General features: G+C 42.3%; 1 protein-coding gene across 1 annotated transcript in view; it reads right to left on the bottom strand.

Moving 5' to 3' along the window:
• The window catches only part of LOC144132456 (medium-chain acyl-CoA ligase ACSF2, mitochondrial-like), a 60,264-nt gene extending 47,945 nt beyond the window's left edge, over positions 1–12,319 (bottom strand). Inside the window, exons 1-3 of the mRNA XM_077664868.1 lie at positions 11,863–12,319; positions 6,429–6,609; positions 4,228–4,356 (exon numbers count right to left, since the gene is read on the bottom strand). Of these exons, the coding sequence (XP_077520994.1) occupies positions 4,228–4,356; positions 6,429–6,609; positions 11,863–11,963 (411 nt within the window). The 5' untranslated portion in view covers positions 11,964–12,319. The remainder of the gene's footprint in view (positions 1–4,227; positions 4,357–6,428; positions 6,610–11,862) is intronic.
• Between the last annotated feature and the right edge of the window lie 14,018 nt (positions 12,320–26,337).

The raw sequence follows: 26,337 nt of genomic DNA, 5'->3' as shown, positions 1-26,337 counted from the left end.
TGGATCTAATCGTATAATTGCCATAGACAGCACCTTCTTCCAGGTACCGAACTTTAGGTCTTTCAAGGACACATTTCATCAGAGCTCAGAGAATGAATTTACTGTCGTAAACACCAATGTCAGAAGCCTTCGAAAATACTGGGAAGAATTTAAGTTAGTTGCCATATCAGGAATTGGGTTTCTTGATGTATTCGTCTTGACGGAAATCAATGTTACAGATGCGTGCGTGCATACGTTGTCAGTGCCGGGCTATCAGTGCCATTTTGTGACGCGGCCTCATCGACATTCACTCAGGGGAGGTAATGCAGCAGTCAAGGTGATAGGAAAAAAAGACATAAACTAGGCATGACAGCAAGCATGAAGCAAAAAAGCGAAAACAAGAAAACAGCGAGAGGAGCGGTAAATGAAAACAGCTAGAACAGGCAACAGACATATAAATAACTAATGAAACAATAAACAAAGAGAATGAACACAAGAACGACCGATAACAGCCAAGTACAGCATATAGCAAAATACAAACAAGAATAAAGCCAATACTAATATGAACGAATAAGAAACCTGTGAAATACAAGCTAGAAGTACATTCATACACAATAAGAAATGTAATTAGTTAACGTGTTACCGACAATCAGGCGTGAGTACACAGTATTAAAGAAATAATATTAATGAAAACAAGTAGACGTGATGAACAATTAAGGAGAAAAAACAACAACATAATACCGGTGCAAATGCACAAGTGTAGTAAAGACAAAATGCATGAAAGGGGAAGTTATGTAATAGAAAAAGAGTGCTCAAGGTGGAACGTCACGGACATCCAGTATAAAGGAAGGGAGAGAATTTTCGAATATATCAAGGTGAGGACAAAGAGAATTAAACAACTTTTGCATTCTGTCCAGAGGGGAGAGGGAGTGCAGGAGCGCAGAAACTTGGAATGGTCTGAATTCCCTTATGCTCTTTCGCGGTACACGCAAAAGGATACGCGCTAGGAGCTGAGGGCATAGAATGTGACCATGAAGAAGTTTATACAAGAAAATTATATCTGCCCTCACGCGACGGCAGCTAAGAGAAGGAAGCTGCAGTGAGTTACTCCGTCTGGGACGAGAGCTGGAAGTTTTGCAAGAAACCGATGTTGAAATATGCGTAAAAATTTTTGCTGAACTCTGTCAATTTTTTCACAGTTTGACTGGCAAGTGCTGTTCCAAGCAACAGACGCATATTCCAAAAGCGGCAAGCATATGGAGAGGTAGAGCTTTAAGAAAGGAAGTGGGGCTCGAAACTCTCTCGAAAGCCTACAGATGAAGCCGAGTGTACGCATAGCCCGTAGAGCAATGCGTTTTGTATGAGAGGAGAAGCTGAGGCTACGGTCGAAAAGTACGCCGAGGTCATTAATTTCATCAACCCTGGGCAGCGGCCTACCATTCACAGACTAAGAGTAGAGAAAACTGTGCGTTTTACGCGTAAATGAGACAACCTTGGTTTTAGATGAATTGAGAGTGAGCCCATTCTTCAAGCACCAATCAGAGAAGGCGGATATGTCCGATTGCAATGACAAGCAATCATGAAGGGTATGTATTGCCTTGAACATTTTTATATCGTCCGCATAAAGGAGAAACGAGGAGTTTTTGACCACGGAGGAAACGTCATTGATAAAAACAGAGAACAGAAGCGGGCCTGAGGAACTCCGCTGGTTGGAGTGTAAACAAATGAGGTCTGTCCATTTACACTGACAAAGCAGGACCGATCAAGAAGATAGTTGCGTAGGAGGGCTACAACTGAAACGTCGATCTCAAGAAGCAGAAGCTTTTGAAGAAGTAATGAGTGAGTAACAACATCGAAAGCTTTGCTCAAATCACAGTACACAGCGTCTACCTGACTTCTCTGAAGGACTTCAGCTGATGTATACGTCATAAAAGTCACAAGGTTAGTTGTAGTAGAACGACCTTTTATGAAACCATGATGATTATGTATGATTACATTTTTGAGGTGGAAAGAAAGTACTTCGTGCAAAGCTAGTTCAAAAAGCTTAGAGGTTGCACAAAGAATAGAAATGGGGCGGTAGTTCGAAACATCAGATTTGTTTCCTGATTTGAAGACAGGGAAAACACGCGCCGTTTTCCACACGCGGGGAAAGGCAGAATTTTTCAAACAGTTATTAAATATCGTGGTTAAAACAGGGACGAAGGTACTATTGAAGGCGTTTATTATGGCGGCTGGAATGCCATCAGGTCCAGGGGACAAAGATGGTTTCAAACACTTAAGACTCTCATTTACTAACTTCTCGTCAAGCAGAACAGAATTAGGTGCGCCTGCTGGAAGGCATACGGAATGGCAACGTGGAGATTTGTACACGGAGGAAAAGTGTTGAGCAAAGCCGTCAGCGACATTCCGAATTTCATAACCATGAGAGTCAACTAAGTGAATATGACTATCAGATTTATTCGAACGCTTGCGAACGTATCTCCAGAATTCAGTAGGACGATTAGAGGCACTATTCTCTAAGTACTCAAGATAGGACTCATGATCCCGCTTGTACAGGCGTTTGCAAAGGGAACGCAAGCGGCGAAATTCATCTGCCCATGTATCCAGCCCAGGGCGTTTCGCTTTATGGTGGGCCCGCTCCTTAAGTTTCAGCGCTGTTCTAAGTTCCTTGGAAAACCAGAACGGAAACTTGCTGCGAGTAGGAGTGTGCAGAGGTATGTACTGGCGCATACCATTGAGAACTATTTCAGTGAAGCGGCTGACTTGTTCGTCAATAATAATAATAATAATAATAATAATAATAATAATAATAATAATAATAATAATAATAATAATAATAATAATAATAATAATAATAATAATAATAATAATATTATTATTATTATTATTATTATTATTATTATTATTATTATTATTATTATTATTAATAATAATATTATTATCTGTGCAACTATTTATTAAATTTTCGTACAGTGAGTACAAGTGGATTTTATGTGCCATCTAGCGCCCTTAATCTCCACCTTTCTTTGGCAAGTGTGACAGTGCATGTTAATTACTCAAACAGGTGCATCATGCCTCTCGTAGCGCGCAGGTGTAGTTGTTTCACAGGCGCTAGATTTGTTGCGCATAAAAAACGCGGATCTTTACAAAGCGCCCTATAAGTAGAGCATAAAACGTGCGTTCTGTTAGCTCTGTGACTGTGCTGTGCTCACAACGATAGTTTGTTGATGACATTGATGCACAATCGACTGCGCAGGCGATAAGGCAGCCCTATTTGTGACTGTTCTTTAAATCTGGCAGGCAGGGTTCCGAGCAAATTGGAATTGGAACAAAATGCGAGTCAGAGACCAAATGCTTGCAATTCTCCAAAATGTGTTTTCTGTGTGGTAGGGTACCTAGATGGCAACGATAGCGCGAACAAGTGCTAAACGCCGGAACGGTTAACATGAATATCAAAACAAATATCATTACTAACGCATCGATTTTATCTCTGTAATAACGCAAGCACACGGCTGCAAAAGAACAGCGCTGCGTAAATTTGTTCGGGAATGTTCTCGAGCGCCATAAAGGCAGTAAACTGCGCCTATCATAAAGGAGCATTCCAGCGCTTGTTCTCTGCGCGACTCTTCCTTCTGGTCTACGCTAGATGCAGAAGTATTCAATTAAGCACGGGCAGTCTAAAGGAAAACGTGTTCTGATGGCTCACTTGTAGCATGCGTTCCTCTACATTACCCCGAAGGGACGTTATTTTGTGCATTCTTTAAGTGTTAAAAGAGGCCTACGGTTATTAATAATTCGAAACAATCAAAATTTTTCCGCGAGTATTGTATCCGCTAGTTCCGTGTGGGTACTTTCTACCTTATGCCGTGGGCAACGGCCCTTTACCGAGGCGCCATTTTGCGCACACGCCCTTTTAACCGGTTTTTATTAAATATTGTGGGGGAGCACAAATATCTTAATATCACGTTTCACCGGACCGCGAAGGGACCTCTATCTAAACGGGCCACGGAACAAAAAACAAAGCTGCTCAAATGGCTTAGCTTATCGCGTATCAGTAGTTATTGGCTGCTAACTCGACTGATGTTTGGGCTACCGCCTGCAAAAGCAAACGTCCCAGAAAGTGACAGATGTGAACTGCACAAAACCAAAGTGAGAATAGGGCGACTGATTAAAATATTCGTCACGAGTTTTATATCGTAATCATGTAGCTGCATTTACAACGCGCTCGACGGACTGTGAAAAACTCACCGAGATGATCCCAACTTTGGCCATGGCTGCTGCCATGAGGATCCAGTTGAACGTATTTGGGGACCAGATGACCAGAGTGTCTCCTTTGGAAAATCCCAGTGACAGCAGGCCTCGGGCTAGCTGATCAACCTTTAGTTGTGTGAAACAGGAAAACAGAAAAAAATATTGTATTTTGCAAAGAGAGAAATGTTACTAGTCAGAAAACCTGCCTTTTGCTTTACACCCTTCTGCCTCAACAATTATTTTGCTTAGTCGACGTAAACGGGGCCAATAATCTTGTTTCAACCTCTGTAAACAAGCGAACAGTGCGGCACAAGTCAAAACGCTTTATTACGGTGATACTTGTGCAGCCAGAAATTTCGTAGAAAAGAGCGGCTTGAAGAAGTTATCTTCAAATGATTAAACTTTTGCGAAAGCTCATGGTATTTTTCTCAATTACTAGCAAAGATTTTACCTTTTTGTGTACTTTTTAACACTATAGTCATGCGTGGCGTCCGCATGTCCGTAGAGCTGAAATGCAACATATGCCCGTGTGCTGTGTGATTTGAGAAAACATTATAGATTCCCAAATGGTCAAAATTATTTCGGAGGTCTCCAGTGCTGCACCGCTTATAGCCCATGTGCAGTTTGGGTCTTTTTAACATTACTTACCATCAGATTTTAGATACTGTCTTAAGCGATTTCTTTTACGTTTTTGTCATCAAAGTAATCAACCATTTCGCGAATCAGATGTTTTGGTTCAATTGTGTCCGGAAATTTGTCTGAGGAAGATTAAGTACCCAGACATTTATAACAAACACAGCTTTCTTCGTTTTTAACGGATGGGTAACTACTTGCTATGTACACAGAATTGAACATAAAGGTAAGTTCGGTCCGCATACTGTTTTGAGGGCATTTTTCAGGCTGATGCAGTGTTAAGTCAGGAAGGGTTACTATTTATCACCTATTTGAGCGTAGACAGCAAACTTTTACAGCTTTCTTGAGTTTTCAGTACTTGCAAAAATCATTTTTCACGTCCTGGTATAATTTATTCCTTTTTCTTCCTATTGCCTCGCGGACCTCAACACTTAAATATTGCGTGAGTAGGCGGGTAAATAATATGGTGAATGCAGGAAAGTAGACACTGGACATCTCATCATTACAGTAACAAATAGTTTCTGCATAAACGATAAAAAGGACCAATTAAACATTACATTATACCAAGCTTCAAGAAAAAAAGTAGCAGATGAACAAAAATAAGGCAGGAGGAAGCAGATACGACATCGAACCACCAAAAGTTAGTAAATTAGGATTATTGATGTTAGCGCTGAACAGCGACCGTCCTCTATTTTATCGACGTGGTCAGGAAGACTATTCTATGGAATCATAGGTACGGCAAGGATGAAGAGTTAGCAGTGCTTCTGATAGTCAAGCGTTTAAAGCTGTGAAAGTTCCTGAAGGAGAAACAGGTTCAACCGGCGGCTGCTGCGAGCTGTATTACGGGAAAGACGTAAAAAACGCAAGTGCGAATGAGCAATGTTGTTACTGACAACCCTGCTTGCTGCAGAGGCTGCTGTAATTTCTGGCAATGACGCTTGCTAGACGGTTTTAAATAGACCGGTTAATTGTAATATTGTCAGGGTGGTCATATATCATTCCAGCTGCTGATGGACGAAAATTTTGAGTTTAAACTTTACGCTGGAAGCTCCGCTCCGGATTTTTGAAATAACCTGGTGCATGATGGGCATTGCATGAGCACCTTTTCGGCGCAGGAGATGTTCAATAAGGCTCGGATACCTAACATGTATTTGCCATCTCCATGTTTCTTTCAGTTGCAGCAAAATCGAACAAAAGATTTGAATTCCATTAGCGAATAATGTCAATTTCTGAGGCCAGTTTTGTTCATGAGTAGGATTATCGTCCTTGTCTTCTAAAAAGTTAGGACAATAATTCTTCGCAAATGGATTGTGAGAAGAAGGCACGTATTGTTGCGCCAGTGTTTATCATTCAACTTTAGTTATATTTAAATAGAACTAGAGTGCATTACCATATACTGCGTGCCGCTTTCGCTGTGACACACTGTGTTCCTTTCATTTGATTCCAAGCGCGATATCTCGTTTCAGCTAAGAACGCGACTGCTGGAAAATTTTTGACGCTGCAAAAAGGCGGAGCGGGCCATTATCAAGCGCAAGGACGTATCGACAGCAACCAAGCGTTCTCACCTGGTCCTTGAAGTCAACAAATGTGCAGTGCTTTCCCTCCTGCACAAATGACCAGCCAACACGGTCGCCCCATTTCTCGGCTGCTGAGTCCACGTATGCACCCAGGGTCTTCGGCGAAAGCGGCTTTGAGCACGGCGCATTCCAGTAGCTCGAGCGGAGTTTTTGTTCGGCTGGGAACGAACTGCGGAGGAAAGCGGAGGAAATTTGACGCCACCAAGAAGAACTCAGTAGGCGGTAATATAAGAGCTAAGCTGTTGTTATTTTTATCTACAGAACACATACGTCACCTCAGGGGCCTTATCAGTGGTAATGTAATTGCAACGTGGCAATGGTTAACAGTAATAAGCAAGAAAGTACATAAGACAGGGTTCACATCAAAGTCAGACAAAATATCAACTTCTCCTTATAATGGGTAACAATGTTCAAAAATAAACACAATAATGTAGTTTCTAAGGTCTAGTGAGCATAAAAATCGCTATTATCAAAGACAAACGCATTCATCTGGCAACAAGTTCCATTCTTTCACTGTTCTGAAAAAAAAAAAAGATTTTGCAAAACTTTTCATTTGGCAGTGGTGTTGGTGCTCCTTTTTGAGGTCGTCGTGCTGAGGCGAGACATAAGTTGGCTCCGACAGGCAGTCGCACTTATCAGTGCCTGTTTCTTTACAGAAGATACGGTGGAAGATTTGGAGCATTAAATGATTCCAGCCGGAGCTTATTTTTTTCCAGCCCAGCAAGGTCTTTGCCCCGTGACCCTTTGAAAAGGGATGTAATTGTTAGAGCTAGACGAATTGTGCAGTCTGATTTTTGAGCTTTTCCAGTGGTTGTATCAAATTGACCTTACATGGGTCCAAAAAAGTGCATGCCTAATCAAAGATAGATCTGAAGTGCTAAATATTTTTAACATCGTTCAGAGCTGGTCTGAAAATTTTACAAATACGAAACAATTTTACTTGCCTTAGATACTGACTGCCGGATACGTGAGTTCCGTTTATGTTTCTTTGTGAAATACTCACCAAGGTGCTTGCATTATGACATGCTTTTAAGTGTTATCTTTTCAATTTTGTAATATGTGTGAGACTCTAACTTTTTATTTTAAAAAACGGACGGGGTTAAATTTATTAAATTCAGACTTTTATTACAAAGTATACAACAATTTACTATTTTTCGAAGGTCGTTCTGCAGGATTACTACGTCTGATGGTGAATTAACTTATCTGTAGACATTGCAGTCAGCTGCAAATCGATTAATAGGGGATTGTATGCTGTCTACACTGACATTAATAAAAATCCGGAATAACAGTAGCCCCTGAACGCTGCTAGATGAGCTACAGCCATTCATAACCACACGTAGTTTACAGTCATTTGAGGAATTCTTATCTAATTTTGGTTTTAAATATGTGTATTCAAAGGGGCTAGCTTAATACAATGTAAGTTGAGACATACTGTGAAACATGTTCTTGAATGAAGGAATACTATATCTACATGTTTATTCTTGTCAATGCACTCACCTATAAAATGTTGAAGTTCAACTAAATGTGTGTTGCATAAATAACCGTTACGATAGCCTTGCTATGAAGGAGGAAAACGGCAGTAGTGTGGACGTATTTAAATGACTGAGTGTAGAATGTATGCTCGAACTCTTGCATGGTAATATAAGATAGAGAGAGGGGGAAAAGACAAGGATGTCAGAAAGGCTTCCGGTAACTCTTGCAGGAAATTGAACTTGAGGATATAGTTTAATAGAGGACTGTATGGTGTCGGCACTGCGGAACCAACACAATGGTCAACCAGTGTCAAAAAATATGATTCGGAGATATTGTGCTGTTCTACTCTGACATTTTTTGACGTGCATCGATGTTTTTTTCGGTTATGCAATGGTTAGGTGGAGGCCAATGTTAGGAGGAAATTATGTCCTTGTGGCAGTCATTAGTACCTGTGAAAACACTGATTTAAAGTACAGATTAAACATTTCAACTTTTTAAGCGTCTGTCTTTAGAGTAGCGCCATTTGATATATCGGCTGTAATGGAAGTTTTTCGGTTATAGTTGTTTTTTTTTTATTTCCTGACAAGTTTTGGTTCTTTTTCTGATCTGTGTTCTGTCGGCGAAATATATGGGCTTCGCTTCCTTAATTGCTAGTTTAAGCATCCTGTTTGCATCGTTTAAACGTCGGCGTCTGAATGAGCTGTTATTATAACATTTTCGCGCGTATGTTATTAAAACATGCGCACCTCTAGCCTTCCATAACAATCTGAGCACATCAGAATTAAAGCGTAATTTATATTCTTATTTTTGCCCTAGGAATTTTGACCCATATTTATCCACCAATTCTAACAGATTGTTGCGAAAGGCGGGCTATAAATGCTCTGCGTCACTACTTGCAGGTAGACGCTGGAAAATTGGCAAGAACGATACTATTTCTGCCTGGATGGTATCAAAATTACCTTCCTTATATATGGATACCAGTCGTGGGTGTTGCATACGTTTCGGAACCACTGAGATGTTCAAGTTTGTAATGTCCGCGTCGTGGTAACAAGGGTGGTAGCGTTTACTGTGGATAAAATTGTGTGCTTGAGCCGCAATTCAGGACAGGCAGCTAGATCCCTTTTTTACTGTGGTGGGACAGCTGTTTACACACAATAGGAATGACCATGTGCCTTGAAGAACTGAAGAACGTACGCCGAACATTTCATGGTCACAAAAAATACTCATCACTTGGTGGGATAATCGCTTAATTTTTTTGCTGTTTCTGGTGCCGAAAAAAAAAACTCGATTCCACATTCTTCTTGTAGCATTTACCAGACTTGTTGCACTCAGCTTTTCCTACGTCAAAAACCGTGCATGTAGCGCGTGGATTTATAGACCGTAGGTCGCAGGTAAACATGGGAGCAAAATACCTCGAAGATCAGGCATTTGATAATATAGGTTGTTGGAGGTACAGATTCGCAACGTGAATACGTGCGGTGCGGCGGACAGAGGTACGAAGCGAGCTCTCCCTCGCGTCTGTTTTTTGAAGTAAAACAGATTGCTCCTTAAGCTGCTTCTTTTTCTGCGTTGAGAGAGTTCAGAATGCATGCCTGTAGTGTCCAGGTGTGTTCAGTGTTCGTTATAAATGTTTGCTGTTTTCAACTTCGAAGCAGTTAACTTTGGATTTCATGTGTTGAAATCAAGACATCAGGAGATTATAGCTTTTTCTCGTGTTCGCGTTTCCCACCCTGTAACAACAACGTGCCCTGTACGTGCGCGTCAATGCCGCTAAGAGCATGGATGTGTCTTGCGAGTCTCATTCAGCTACTACAGTAGGGAATGTCGGCAATGAAACACGACGAGCACATTGCTCCGGTTGGTTTACTACCGCCGACGGCCACGTGGCGACAAAAGTACGATGACCTTAAGATTACGCTTCGGGCCAAGAACACAGGCGCGTTTGCTTCGGCCTTGGTCCAAGAATGAGTGTAGCCGCCATAAGATACTGGCACCACTCGTCCTTTCGCACATGTGTGAGGCTACTACGAAGGGACTCTGCGTTTCACAACATGCTCAAACATCACTACCGCTTCCTGAATGTCGAGAGCGTTTAAATACGCTCGCTTGAATGGTAGCGTGCCACACAGGTTTTATAGGAGACCTATGATAGGAGTGCTCACCGGATGCCCACGAAAGTTTGGACGCTTTAATCGCAGAGAAAAAGGAGACAGAGAAACAGAGCGGAAAGAAGGGAAACACAAGCAGAAAAGAGAAATCAAAGACCTCTGAACGCTGTGCGCGCTGATCGGAGAACGGCGAGTAATTTTTCTTATTCGCGAAAATTCCAAAAGAACGGACACCGTTGCTCCTTGCTGAACATATTGCTGGTATTGCTTCGAAACATTGCTCAGACTTTTGCAAAGCAAACCTGACTTTTTTGACAAATGCACTTTGCTCTAATCACAAAAAATTACAGGATTGCACTTAAGTCGGCTTAAAAGCGGAAAAACGAAAGCCTTTCCTTTTCCTCTTTCACCCTCATTTTTTTAGTTTTTATTTGTTTCTTCAATGCTTTTTTATTAATTTTACCATTTCTCATTTTTGCTGTTTTTGCTTTCTCCTCTGCGTTTTCTTTCAGGTTTATTCATTTTCGTTTATTTTCAATTTCATTATATTTTTTGTCTTTATTTTCATTTTTATTATTTCCTCATAGCTAACATCATCATTATCACTATCTCTAGCACTATTACTATCACTAGCTATCATTATTAATATCAATATCAGTGTACTGTGGCATGACACTGCTGGTTAAGAGCCTCACCTGGCCAAATTTCCGGAGCCCTTCACTACGGCGTCCTTCATAGCGTCCTTCACTACCATCACTGTAACTGTCTATCTGTAGCACTGTTACTATCGGCAGCAATCGTTATCATTATCGCTACCTCTAGCTATCTCTAGCGCTAGTCACTATCAGTAACTATCACTATCGCTATCTACAACTATTTTTTACTATCTGTTTACTATCACTGCTAAGATTACATATAAGTTGCTTTGCTTATCAACTGCGGCTTAATCAACTTTTGCATTTTATTTTAGATACATACAGAGAGAGGGCGAAAGGCAGGGATGCTAACCAGAAAGGTTTCCCGTTGGCTACCCTGTACTGGGGAATGGAATTAGGCGATTAAAAAGGGAAGAGAGAAGGAACGGGAAACACAGACGATACAACTTTTGGTTGACAGTTCGTGCGGGCACTTTTGCGGACAAAGTCTGTCCATGCCACTCATGAGCCAAGAAAGGCTTGCGCCTTAAAATCACGTAGGCTGGCTACTCGAACTATAGTGTTCCCCTGCCAATAAATATTTTTCGTTACGCAGCACATACTCTCAATGTGAACTTCACAATAAAGTCGTAGTGGTGCGTTGTAGGCTGTGAAGCAGTCGCGTTTTCAGTCAATTTGAAAGACAGAGTTGCGTGACATTAAACCTTCGGGGTGCACTTCATAGCTACTTCTCGCGTAGGGGGAAGGAGGTAAAAGTAGGAGATGCACAAAATTCAACAACACATTTTTCCCAGAAGCGTGCGCCACAATGTGAATGTTGACAGCATGTGAAAATCTGCGTTCCACGTTGGGAACCCCTCAAAAGCGGATGTGCTTGGTCGAAACCTGAACAGTATCAACTCTGCCCCCCCTCCCCCCCCCCCCCCCCCCCGCCCAATATGATATCCATGCTTGGCGACGACTGGCAGGTGTTGATCAGAACTATATGTTACTTTTCTCCCAGAACCTCAGAGATACAAAAAGTCTAACAAAAACAACGTTCACACATTGCATTCTGTAAATTTGATATAAGGCTTTACACATATAATGCCGTGCATAGCTTTAGTCTCAAGAAAACACCAATGCGAGGTCCATACTCTCCGCCAGTTATGCTTACCGATCACAACACAGCACCTTCTAACTCACCTGCTGAGTGCTCGGAAGAAGCACAGTGGCCGAATCTCCGCAGCCTTCAGACACCATGAAGCAGGGCGCCGAAGCAGCGACCCAATTCCCAACGACGCCATGCCTTGAGCTTGCTTCAAACGCACGCCTCACTGCATTCTAAGCTGCACGCACGCAAGTGTATCCGATATCAATGGCAGTGTCGAGGACAGCTAGGGAGCGTCGGAGAGAAGAGCTCTTATCGTTTGTTGCAGTAACGATACCACGCCTACTATCTGCCGGGGCGATTTAAGCACACTCTGTTGTGACGCCGGTCAGCCGTTCGAAAAAAGTCTAACGAGCGGAGTCGGAAACATGCCGTGACCGCTGCTCGGACCAGAACGTAATACACTTGGCCGCCGCCGACCGACAGCATTGAGGGAATCGGAGCAGTTTCGTTTTTTTCGTTCTGCTGCCCCTCCGCGACTTCCGTCATGTAGGCGCCGATCACGTGCTCGAAACGCGGCACTCGGAGTGTTTTGTCGTTGGATTCCGTCCAAGGTTCAGAGACGGGGCGGCAAACGACGTGGAGCTGCGCCGCGATGTCGTTGCCGCGTGCCCGCCAGAGGTACGACCAACAGCTTCGCGGTGGTTGCCAGCGGAGGGCAGCCCATCTTTCCGTTACATTTTTTTTCGAGTTGCGATGAAACGTACTTACGCATGTCAAGAGTTTGGCAACATTCTGTCGCGGCAGAATGAAATGGAGTGTCCCGAAAGGTTTTTGACCTGAGATTATTGGAAGACAGGCATTATATCTGTGGGCTTTCTTTAATTTGTTCTGATAAAGCCGGCCCGACACATGGACATGCTGCGCAGTTAAATGAGCAAATTAAATGTATTGCCGTTAAAAGCGTGTTAAACCTTCAAAGTTATCAATGCAGCGAGACAGTACTCGTGGAGCGTTGGAAAAAAACATGTTGCAGCTAAATACCGATAAGACTACATACATCCACTTTAAACCAATTATGAAAAGAGTCGAAAAAGAAATTCATATCATTGCAATAGCTCTGCGTTTAACCCTGTAAGTGAATAAAAGTTTCCAGGCGTCTAATATCAGGAAGTATTTTTAGAATAACTGCATGTCTTTTCCATGCAATGAACCTACTAGGAATGTAGGCAACGTATACAGAACAGCTCATCCGATTGTTCCACCGTGGATAAAAAGACGGCTATACGACACTGTTGTTTTCTTGAAAGTTTCCTACGGGGCATCAATATGGGGCGAGACAACCAAGTCAAATTAGAAGAACTTATTAGGCTTGCAAAAACACGCTCTGCGTATGTTCTTAAATTACCAAGGCCCTTATGAAAATATGTGAACAGCTCCGCTTTTTCAACAGTATTCCATGTTGCGTGGAGACCAGATTTCCTATATGAAAATTCTTCAAGTCATACACAAAAGAAAAATATGCACACATCAGGATTACATAAATGATGGCGCGTATAACTTCAGACACGCCAAACGACTCACACCTAAAATAAGAAGGAATTAGGGCAAACAGTTCTGTGCCTTCCAATCAATACGTATATTAAATAAATTGGCAGAAATTGTTCACTATGTTCTATGCAGGCATTCAAAAAACAGGTTAAAGAAATTTTGCCGAGTGAAAATATTTGCTTCCATGATTAAGGAGCCTAAAAGTAATAGAATAACAGTTACGTATTTAATATCAGCTAACCAACCTGCTAGTTGCAAGTCTTACCTGCAATCTGATCTACTACACCGCTGACAATTCTATGGAGGTAAAAGCGTCCTCTAACGCAAAAAGACTATTTTTAAAAATTCTATAAAGTCTTAGGTGAAACACACTACATGTATGCTAGTTGACAACCTCCCCACCGAGGTGGGCCACCTGTCAAGAGCATCAGAAGGACAGACGGCTGCCCATAACCCGGTGGGCAGTCCACCAGAAAACCACCATGGCAGCTGGACCTCCTCCGGAAGGAAAATAATGACAACTGGTGGTGGTAGTGGTTTTATTAAGAATAATAGCAAAAAGGAAGGAAAAGATTTTTGCTAGCCCCGGCATCTGCCATCGATACTGAAGCACCTGAGCTGGGGCAGCGGAAATAAAGGATAGCAGGCAGAATGGAGAAATGAAATGAAGGAGGTGAGGGGACAGGAAGAGAGGAGAGGGGGAGAAGTAATATGTACAATCTATTTACACAATAAGAAATGTGTCCAGGTTGTGCGCGTGATCAGTTCATATTGGAGGAATTAACTCCCAAGAGGAATGACAACTCCCAAACCCGTGAATGCGATGTTGATTGCTAGCGCACTAAAATTCTGTCCCTTTCAACGCAATTATCAGACAAAACAGCTCGAGATTGCATACTTGTAAGTACTTTTTGCTTAAATATTTAAGCATGCTAATTCCATGGTCTGTTCACTCTCAAAGAGAGGAATTTCATTGCTCAGGGTGTATTGTGTACAGTATTGTATTGTACCACTTTGTTTTTTTTTTAAGCAAAAGCTAGCAATGCCACTGTACCACTGTTTAGCGCTTGGGAGTCTGCAGCCCTGTCGAGCTGTCATTTATGACACCTTTTACTGCCGGCCTCCAGTGTAATGTACAATATACGACCCGAAAAGGCCTTATTAATAATAATAATATTATTAATAATAATAATAATAATTATTATTATTATTATTATTATTACTATTATTATTATTATTATTATTATTATTATTATTATTATTATTATTATTATTATTATTATTATTATTATTATTATTAATATTATTATTATTATTATTATTATTATTATCAAGTGTAATATTCTTTTCTTTATCTGTCACTGTGGCTCAGAAGTTATGGCACTTAGTTGCTGCCCCCAAAGACATGGATTTGGTGGGGGCCACGGCGGTCGCATTTCGAAGGAGGCGAAATGACGAGGCTTGTGTTCTGTACGATTATGTCAACTCACGTTACAGAAGCCCAGGTGGTCGAAATTTTCTCGGGTCCTGCACTACGGCGTCCCTCACATCCTGGGTCGCTTTGGGACGTTAAACCGCAATAAACGAAACCATCATTTTCGCATGGAAACTCTGGCAAGGTAATGGTTTTACATCATTATAGAATTTTAGAGTTCGGTGTGCATTTGTTGTCGACCTAGAGATCAGTTTCTTTCAGCACTGTGAAGAATTGCGGAACGCTTGCTACGGCTAAAGTCTCTTTTAACGTGCACACGTAGGTTCCTTTCACGTGTGCAGCGGAATTGCCAAAAGGAAGTTTTTGAACCTTTGTATATCACATTTAAATTCGCCATTTATTTGAGAACTTTGCCGTCATATTTAAAACCTGTCATTTCAGAGGCTCTTTTGTTGCTACACGTTTTGTGTGAAATTTTTAGATCAAGCTCATCGCAATAAATAAACGCTCAGCATCCACGCGGGTAAGAGTGAGAGGAGGCTTTAATAGTTTTCTGACAGATATATGACTCCTTCGCACGCATAAGATGTGAAAAGACATGCCTTTCTGGTTTGTTGTTATCATGCAGACTTTAAATAGTTTTCACGATTTTGTCAGGAAGAGTCGGATCATTACACAAGAAGCTCTCATGCAAGATTATGTTCGGAGTTTTACATTAAAATATAACGTTGCATAACCGAAATAATAATAGTTTAGTAGAAAAAGGGACACAAAGGGCACTTTTTTGTCTTCCTCTTACTCGTCCTGTTCAGGGAAAGTGGTGAGAGCCGTTGTAATTATACGGTTCGGTTTCGCGGTCAAGATTTCGCATGAATACAAGTTTTTCAAAAGCGCTACGTTACGCTATTCCTCTCAGCAGATGACGTTAAGCAGCCAAGAAATGAAGAGTCGGTTGGAAGTTATAGTCTACTTACTTAAACTTCCACATATAATAAGTTCGCTAGCACATACTAAAAACAAAAAGTATCTAATAAACAAAACCGTTCGTTTCTGTTCTGGTATCGCCGCTACGGATGGTAGATTTTTCTTCTCTCTGTGTAGAACGTACGACACTGTGATGATATGTAAACTTGCGCCTTGCTGTGCAAATATTAAAAAGGTTATGCCGGTAGGTGCGCCCACCCATGTGTCCGGCAACACGGCTTACACATTATAAAGAATGCCGACGTGCATACAGCGACGCCCATCAACTCTTGACATTGGAAAGTGCTCAGACGGGCCGCGCCGCTTGCCATTTGACGCATTTAAAATCACCTTGAAAGGGGTGGAGTGCGTTAGTGAAAGCTACACTATCATGTTTTCGATAACTGTGCTATCTTCATGAGCGCCGTGTCAGCAATCATGTTATCATTTTTGGTTATTTTTTCAGTTTTTTAATACTGTCTGTTTAAATCATCCCAATTCCTTTTCACTAATGAGGACGTGAGGGCGTGCTCTTACGGAAATTTCTATATTTAATTGTTATACCGTAAGCTAGATTAGTGCCGGGTGCCTTGATCGCCACTATAAACATTTAATAATCGTATAGTATGGTGTTGTATGAGGGATTTGAGCTATGAGCAACGCCATACAGAAGGCTCCGCTGTAATTTAAATCACTTTAACGTGCAGTGACATCGCAAAGCACACGGACATTTGTTGAATTTGCCATTCACCGAAGTGGCTGTTTTTAAACTAGTTAATTGTTATGCTTACTCTAAAACAGTTTGTTCACTTATCACCACCAAATTTCTCACGAATCGCCGTTTTTACAACGGAGCCTGTACACCACCTATTCAATACACCCTTAATCGGATTTTCATTCCACGTGCTCCAGATATTCGTAAACTAACAACTTCATGACTGGGGCTTTAGGTCATTACTTTACTTTAATCCAAAATAATCGGCTATCATGAGTTGTAAGTACCGCCAATCATTTAGGTTTGCTGAAAACATTAAATGTAATCAAAGCACTTATTGTCCTGGCGTATTTTCAGTTAATACCTTAATGTTGGTCATGAAAGCGTGGTGTTCCTAGAAAATTGAAAAACAGTTTTCAGTGTAAATCCGCGTCCAATAATATTTCTTGGTTTACTTGAGATAGTTTTCTTTTGTAACAAGGCGTAATAATTGCCATAAGTGCTGGTATTAGATATTTCATATTTCGATGCATTTTGTGATATTGTGCGAACACTAAAGTGTGGTTTACAGTGATTTCATTATGTGCACTTCACGTAACATTACGTGTATATCAGGAAATATGACGAATTATTGTCACACAGTTTGTTTCCTGCGTGGTAGGCACTAATGCTGTACTTTAAAACGAAGTGAACCAGATAGTTATAGATATAAGATATACAACCTATTAGTCACCGAAATTATAGCCGCCAGTTGTAATAACCGGGCATTACACGTATTATCAGCAGAAGAGGCTTTCCGTTTTGTCCACAGACAAAGGTAACTAGAGTTTGGTCGTCTGTAAACTAATCCAAACATTGCAGTCTAGACTGCAATAAAATGGGATTTGCTCACAGACTTGGCGTCCACCATATCTTCTTGTATTCATTTGCGTGTTTGAACTAATCATGAAATCATCACGTAAGATTGATGCTGAAGTGTTAGTAGATGTGAACACAACGTCACTGCCCGGAATAAAAAATATTCTTGTTTTCGGAGCCATGCTTTGGAAACGACAATAGTGTTAAATTTGAAATTTTTTACACAGAAATACTCAATGTAAATTCGGCCTTTTCTGGATACAGCACATGCTACAATTACCAAAAAGAGCAGGAGTTATTAGTGTAACTCATCATTGCCTTACAGAGAAAGCCTTCGGGGTAGAGAAAGTACCAAGCGCCTTTTAGCTATCGGGTTTGTGAACCTTCGCTAGGTCTTCGCCACATTTTATGTGAAGCACATTATAATTTTTAGCGTTTTCTAGCAATGACTGCAGTATATTTAAATTAAATAATACTTAAAATCTGCAGCAATACTCAGACAAAAGGCCAGTTCTTGACATGTTTTGTTTCTGCAGCGCTATATCGCAACATTTTGTGTTGCGACCAAGGATTATTAATTATATCAACTGGTTCATTCGCCTGCAGCCCGATAAAAGAAAGTGGTTAGCCTGTATATTTTAGCTGTGCGAATAATGCTTTCACAATCTTCCTCTGACATCAGTCTTAGAATACTTTTAAACTAGCTTTTAAACTTAGCCTGTGCCCACCGCATGACCTTAATGTCACCATCCCGAAGAATTCCATTTGCACCGCCATCAATCTTTAACATCATGGTACGCAGTTATTGATCCGGTTGTTTTGAAACACCTTTAATTTCCATGTTGGCAGTTGGTATTCACTCATTTAGATTACCTAGTTCTCATACTTGTTTTATTTAGTTGCTTAGGTAACGAACCTCCACTTTTCTTTCCGTTCGCCCTTTCCTACTGCAGTTATTTCGTGCCACACATCCTGCACAACCTTTTTGTAGTTTTCAAAACTAAAGTTGGCGCTTTCGTTCTTTTGTGTGTCAGAAAGTGATGTTTTGCGATAAAGGGCGACAGCTTCCATGAAGGCTCTGAAGAAGCCGTCGTTGTCTCCATTTGATAACTGATTTCAACCAAAGTTTTAGCACTTTCCTTCACTGTTTACGGCGTTTTTTCTTGAATTCTCCTTCAGACAGTAAAAACATATTTGTTCTTTTGCTCATGACGTACTAAAAATGGGCGCGCAGCCCGATGGTGAAGCTGAATTCTATGAGAGAGCAATGTAAACGTTAGACGTACCAGTGAAGCAAGGTGAATTTCTTGGTCTTATACGCTGTGTGCAGGTGCCTGATTCACTCTCAACTGGAACTGTTTGGTGGGCGTGCAGCTGTTTCAACTCGCGCTAGAAGCTCACAAATAGTTGTTCTCAACGACAAGGTACACTGCAGTATGTGTAAATTCTTCGCCCAACACATTATTACAGTCGCCAAACACCGACTGAGTCATACGTCTGCGCACGAGTTTTCCGCTTCGTTTGTTTGTCGTACGTGTGTCGCACTTTTATTTCTCCCATGATTTACTGCTTCACCCAAGTCACTACACTTGTTCAGAAAGTTGGTTGTGCACGCGAAATAAATCATAAAATTGGTGGCTTTGACCGCGTGTCTCCACATGCAGTTTATATAATCTGACCTCATCAGTGATTGACTGCCCGCAAAAATTGCATTACGGGTGTTCTGCCATCGAAGACCTGTTTGTGCATCGCAGCTCGGCCATGTAGTTCAAACTGGGATGAAAGTATGTAAGCAGTCTTGGTTAAAACAAGCTACACTGACGTGTGGTGGGTCCTCCAGTGGCTCACCGTCAGAAAAGAACAATTGGCACATATTAGAGCGAAAGCTTGTCTTCAGGACCATAGCCCTGGCAATAACCTCGAATATATTAATGAAAGAAACACTGCTGCGACTGCGATTCGAACCCGCGGTGGTGCGAACGGAGAATCTTCGCTGGTCACCGCACGAAAGCACTATGCTATCGCCGCAAGAGATCGCGCCTTGTGTTAAACTGCAACAGACTTTGTGCTTTGCACATCTTCGTCTTCATCAACTTCCATCTGCGACGCGAAAATGTAAAATAAACTTAGCCACGATCAGAGCTTAACTTGAGTATGATATTGTTTCCAGACGTGCCGACGACACAGCAAAGGGCAACCATGCACCAGTCAGGCTGAACAGATGCGTTCGCACGTGTACTCGGTTTAACTACGTTAAAAGCCCACCATTTTTATGGGCCTTTTTCACCCGCAGAAAACATTAAATAGATTACAATTTACTTTTAGATGTCCCTAGGAACGCACTCATATGTCGCTGGGCGACACACCGCATTCAAATGCTCTTGCGGGCATGCGTTTGTCGCAGCGCCGTGTTCTGCATGCTGCACCACCATCTAAAGTGGCGTTTAGTACTCAACGCCTACCCTACGCAGACTAAATCCCGGCCTCTGTGCGCCGGTGTACGCAAACAAGTCACGTATCGTGCGGGCAAACAGACAAGAGGAAAACACGCGATTAAAGCATGCCGACAGCGCAGGTCAAAAGAACTAGACGACTGTTCGCTAACTCGATGCTTGACGTGTCGGAAAATTTTCTCTCTCCTAAAGTAAGCTTCTGCGTAGGATGCTGGCAATCGCAGTTAACGCTTCTGTCAAGGTGTCCCCACTCTAGTTGTTGCAGTCACAAATGATCGGCTTCTAAGCAAGAAAAATTCATGTCACAATAATTGCGGCTGCACTGATTGTGAAAAGCTGCCTACTTCTACCAAACTCCAACGATCTGGAACTCGCTCATCGTGAGGGCGCCGCACGCTCATTTTCCTCATTGCTGCTGTAGCAAAACCAAAGTTTTAATGTGGAAACAAAGAGCAACGAATTTTCACAACTAGGCCACCGTCAAAGGAATCTCAAGTAAAAAAAATATTTTAAGGATAAGGTACCGCGGGTACCCATTTTCAGCCGAAGAACGTAGACAGTGTCTCTCGGAGAAAACGTCATATATGGGACAGTTTTCGTTTTCACTCATTGTTCAATATCTACCACGTGCGTCAAACATTCCGACGACTCTCTCACTATTTTTTGCACAAGACTAGGCAGCGCAGTATTTCGTCCTTTTCCTCAGTCGGTTCTGAGGGTCGAATAATCGTGAACCTATAGTGGCTTGTTTTGTATTGTGTACCTCTTAGCGTACTGTTATGCCAGGTCAACCAGCCTTTTCAACGTGGGAATCAAAATTGGACATGTATTCACGTGTAATGTTCTTTTAGTTATCCTTACAGTAACTGCTCACGTGGCTTGGAGAAAGGTGAGAAAGGCAAAGGTGGTAAATATAATGGAAATTCCCGACTTATATAGTTGTTCGCCTGAGGGGGCAAAAATCATAAGACAAGTACGCTTGGCTTTGTACATACTGGCGTACTGTCCAGTACGATAGTACGCGAGTTCAGTTGAAAGCCCAGTTTGATGATCTGATAGGTCTGACGACAACGATACAAAGCCTTGAAGCAATGGTACAAATGATTTCTTAGAAATGTAAAGAATTTCTTGCGCACCAAAAAAGCAAGTGTTGGATAACCAGGCCCTCAAAAAGACACCTCAAAGCCTTGAAGCAGCCCATCAGGGAAATAAAATCAGTGAACTAAAATTCCATGTAAACGAGTCTGAACAGTTTGAGAGACACCACAATCTTGAACTGAAGGGATTTAGGACTTGAACGGGCGGATGAGGAACATGTATAGTTTAAACTGTTAAGGAGCTAGCTGAGTCACTAAACTGACTGTCTCAGTGATACCGATCTTGATGGCATTCAAAGGCTCCTCTCAAAAAACGACCACGCTTAGTCTTGACGCGTTTTGTGAGCCGAAAGGCAAAATAGATTAGGCAGGTGATAGCAAAATAACTTTGAACGAAAAAAGCTGACTCGCTTCTATGAAACTCCGATGGTCTACGGCAAGCTGCTGCTCTAACTTGTACGAAGGAAGAATAGCTTGACTATAAGTCTACGTGTGCAAGGAATTCGAAAATTTTCTCATGCAAAAAAAACAAGGTGAGTGTGTAATTTTCATTGCTTCTATGAGTGATCTCGAGAAGGTTAAATAGCTAACGTTTTGTCGAACCAAGCTTTACAGATGATTTGTTATTAACACACACAGATTTTCCAATCAACAAATGTAAACATTGATAGAAATATTTCGTAGTGTTCATTCAAATGTTCCAGGGTTGTGACAAAAGGAACATAAACTGATCAGATAACTGAAAGAAATGCCTTTCAAGTTCGATGTCATATTCTTCTCGGAAGCATGGCTTAAAAGTCAATTTAACAATTTTTACGGTGAATCTTAGATCAGTATTTCTGAAACAAGTAGTGACAGGAGAGGAGACTGACTTACTGCATGCGTTTATAAATAAAGAAAATTCCTACTACAGTCTAGCTGCGTCTTGTGAAAGAAATGAGGAAGAGAATCTGGCAGAGAGTTCTAATAAGGTTTTTGTTATAGCAGTTTGTCAACCCCCGTCTGGTCTGAATACTGATTTAGTAATTGCCTTGAGAAATCGTTGGACTTTATTACGATTAATAATATGACTACAGTTATTGTATGTGATATAGATACAAACCTTGTGATCGGAGCGCGCGGCCACGGCTACCTCCTTCCGTGGGGTCTGCGAGGGCAAAGCGAGCAGCTGCGCCGCTTGTCTCCATCCGAAGAGAAGCTCTTTCGAAAGCAGCGGTGAATCACCCTCCTTTCCGTTCAATCTCGCTTCGACCTCGCGTCCTCATTGGGTCAATCCGAGTGACATTTGAGCGCTGTTTTGACGGGAGGTCGGTGACGGGAAATGATCGAAAGAAACCGCCGCCGACTCGGCCAGCAGTATGGTGTGAACAGGTTTGCTTCCCGGTTTCTTGGCTTTTGCCAAGAGGGGGTTGAAACGCGTGAAGCTTGTATGTTTGCTCGAGTCCCTGCCCGTACGGCGCTGACGCTGTAGATTTGGAAGGGCCTGATCTGGCTGGTTCTGTGTCATCGCCGGACATTGCCGGTGGCGACGTGCGAGAGGCCATCGACGTGCGGCCTGTGCCGTCTGGAAGAGCTCCGCGCATCCTCCATCCCCTCATGTGTTGTGTCGTATGCGACGCAACCCTTTGGTTAGAAGTGCGGCCCGCGATCGCCGTTTCAGCTGTGCCGTCACGCGTGTGTTGCCCTTGCTCGGCGCACGAGGAGCCACGAGCCCGCTTTTGGGTGCGGCGGCCGTGCTTCAGCGTTCTGTAACGCAGGTTACTGCGCAAGAAAATTACAGATCACTGCGGCTGCCCGCATTGGAAGAATGCGAAAGCGCTAACGCCTCCTCGACACTGGTCGCCATTCGAATTTGCCGCCACGGTTGTTCTCTCGTTCATTTGATTGATTGGTTATCGATTAACTCTGATTATACCCTCGTTTCATCCCGGCAATCATTTCAAGTTTTCAAATTTTCCGCCAAGCTTCGTTCCCGCCCACTTACTATATACCCGTCCAGTCTATTTACCCTAGCATTTCCTTTTTTCCGCATTAATTACCTAAATGCATCTAATTTATAACACTTTTTTCTATTTCCTGGTTACGTATCAATCACTTATCACTTGTCACGTGATTGCCCATTTCAAAATTTGAAACTTGGCGCCACGCTTTGGAATGCATGAATGAATGAACTTTATTCCCGTCATCATGGGGCCTCACGGTCGGCGCGGAGCAATTAGGAGGGGGTGCTTCCCGGCCGGCTCTCAGCACCGGAGACCGCGGAGAGAGTCTTGTAGTAAGCTGTCTCTGCCTGACGGATGAGGAGTCTTTGCTGCTCCGGGTCGTGGCTCCGGATCAGCTCTTCCCAGGTGGCAAGGTCTGGGATGATTTGTGAATAATCACCACGCTTTGGCTCCGTCCACACTTTCGGTTTTTAAAATTAGGCGCTACTCTGTAGCTCCGCCTACTTCCGGCGCTACTCTGTAGCTCTGCCTACTTCCGGCGCTTTCAAATTTCGCGGCAATTTTGCTCTTGCCCCGCCCACTTTCTGTACATTTTTACCCGATTTCAAATTTTTTTTTTTTAGGGCAGCATCCTCGCATCATCCTCTTTCGATTACGACCACTCGTTTGATGCTACATCTTCTGAGTTAGACACGTTTTTGCGAACACGACCCCCCCCCCCCCCCCGACATAGCCTAGTAAAGCTTCCGCTGTAATAAACAATTGTGCCCTCAAATAACTGCGCCTTCGTTCTCTCTGAGCCATAGCGCAGGCGCGCGGCGTACGCTGGTTGTGTCCTCAGCTTGCTGTGGCCCGAGCCCGCGCAATGTACCCCTGGGTACCGCATGCAACAAAATATGGCAGCAAGGACTAAATGAGATGATCACAAAACCACCGCAGCCAGCCACAAAGCCACTGCAGTCAACACAAATAACCTCTAGAAAGAAAGAAATAAACTCCCGAATGTATTAAAGAAAAGGAGAAAGAAACATGCATTTGCTCTCTATTACTGTGGTCAGTTTCCTAAATAAGTGTAATTATACAGTTTTGCCAACAATTGTACCTACTCTGTGGAAAAAAACTCAATCCGGCAAAATTAAGCATCAGGAGAGACTATTTCACAGCTAACTTCAGTCATACCAATATCTCGAACCAGGTGGAAATTACATAGATCCCTGCGCATATTTGATACGGTGTTCTCTGAAAATAACTTCGCCCCTTTTTCTGACTAAATAAGCCAATGTGATTTTTTTTTTAATTACAGCAATTACCGCAGAAATTATTTTCCTGCCCAAAATATGGCATGGTTCTAGATTGGTTAGAGTTTTCGCACAATATCTGGAAATCGTATATTAGGCTGACTAATACTTTTCCTAGTTACGCTTCTTTCTTGAGTACTAGAGAGTTTTTCGAACCACATGTCACCCATTATGAGCGCTAAAAATGGTTAAAGAAATAATTCCCTGAAAACGAAGCCCAAGTTATCTTCCTTGTTGCTCTCGGATGGCAAGGGCCTTCCTTGTTCATAATCATTTCGTCATGATCATGACCATCAGCCTGACTACGCCCACTGCAGGGCAAAGGCCTCTCCCATGTTTCTCCAATTAACCCGATCCTTTGACAGCTTCGGTCACAGTATCCCTGCAATCTTCTTAGTCTCATCCACCCAACTAACTTCCTGCCGCCCTTTGCTACGCGTGCCTTCTCTTGGAATTCACTCCGTTACCCTTAAGAACCAGCGGTTATCTTGCCTTCTCATTACATGCCCTACCCAAGCCCATTTCTTCCTCGTGATTTCGACTACGGTGTCATTAACCCGCGTTTGTTCCCTCACCAACTCTGCGCGCTTCCGGTCTCTTAACGTTGCACCTATCATTTTATTTTGCATTGCTCGCCGAGTTGTCCTTAACTTGCGCTGAAACCTTTTAGTTAGCGGAAAATGCCCCGCATTTCTCGCTCGCAACCAAATTCGAAACCTTACCCGCTTGTTTGTTTCGAGCATTTGAAGAGATATGACTGTTAGAGGCAAATCCAATATCTAGGAGCACATTGTTAAGCGCTATATTTTTCTTCGTGGGCAACGCTTGCCAGCGTTAACCAGCAGCGTGTTAAGAACATGGCGCCCAAGGGCAACATGCTATCAGCCAGAAAATAATCTGCCCTTCCGTTGTCAGCTCTCGACCTTGCGCAAAATCTCGCTGGACTTTGCCGCTGCTCCAATTGTAGAGGACACCGACGGCTCCGCTCACTTGTTCATTAAACGGAGAACGGAAGTTGATGCGTACTAATCCAAGCGAAAAGGAGTGCAAATAATTTTATGAGATGCAAGCATCACCTTGGAGCCTTGGAGCGTTCCGTTACGAAAAAGGGAGCACCGAAACTAAATCGCCAAACGGCCGCTGTGGTAGCGTTTGATAATTTCCAGCGTTACCAATTATCTACACTTTGTGAACTTCTACCGGAGGCGGCTACTTATTGGAGTGCATTGAAATCTAAGCTCGGCCTTGTTCTCAGCCGGTTTTGCACCATGACGTGCAAAATCAGATGGAAGCAGAAATGGATGAATGAATTTATTTTCATAAATACGAAATTTTGTAGAGAAATATTAGAAAAAAGTTGCAGAAGAGCTACTTGACTAGTCCTCGAACCTTGAATAAGCGCCTTTTTTTTATTTATTTATGCATTCTTGTCATTCCTTATTCCATACCCTTTTATGCTCTGAGGAAATAAACACCGCTTTAAAAAAAAAAGCTACTTTTTTGAAGGCTTCCACACAACAGTACCATTTTCTAGCACCGTGTTAAGATATATGTGAAAAAAATAATACTAGATATATGTGAAAAAAATAATACTTTCGGAGTGTCATTTTCACTCTTCTCAGCGCGCTGTTCAGTCAATTTTAATATATTTCATTAGTAAGGTTGTTAACAACGGCCCCAATGATCCGTAATTCAAGGTGCCTGTAACTTTTGCTGCTTAATCATGGCGAATGCTTCATGCTCAGGATGCAAAGAACCCCTAGGCTTGCAGCTGAAAAATATTAGGTGTATCATACTGTCACGCACAAAAAACAGCAGAGGGCAACAGTCCAGCATGGAAATTAAAAGCTCTTATAGCGAATCGGTGTTTCTGACCTGAACACAAGGTATGTTCATAAGACTAACTAACAAGTCGTATTCATTGATAAGATGAGCTGTTCAGGACCTTTTATTTGTGACACGACGATTCAAATTAAAAATTATGTATGATGGCTACGAAAGATACAACTTGTGGATATCTATGGACACTTTCTGTAATAGTGACAGACCAACAAGTGTTTCAAAGTAAGATGTGGCCGGTGGGTTCTGCGACTGTGTTCCACTGCGTCAGAACAAATTGTAAGAACACGCAGATAATTGCTGTAGTATGATTGAACCGGTCTGAGCGTGCAGCATTCGACTGATGGCTATGAAATCTGTGAAGAGCAGGTGGCAGTGAATTGTGACCTCTAATTAACTAGGTACAGTCAGCTTTTTT

The sequence above is a fragment of the Amblyomma americanum genome, chromosome 5 (assembly GCF_052857255.1).
Source record: "Amblyomma americanum isolate KBUSLIRL-KWMA chromosome 5, ASM5285725v1, whole genome shotgun sequence".
Classification (NCBI taxonomy): Eukaryota; Metazoa; Arthropoda; class Arachnida; order Ixodida; family Ixodidae; genus Amblyomma; species Amblyomma americanum.
This window is presented reverse-complemented; position numbering and strand designations above follow the sequence as displayed.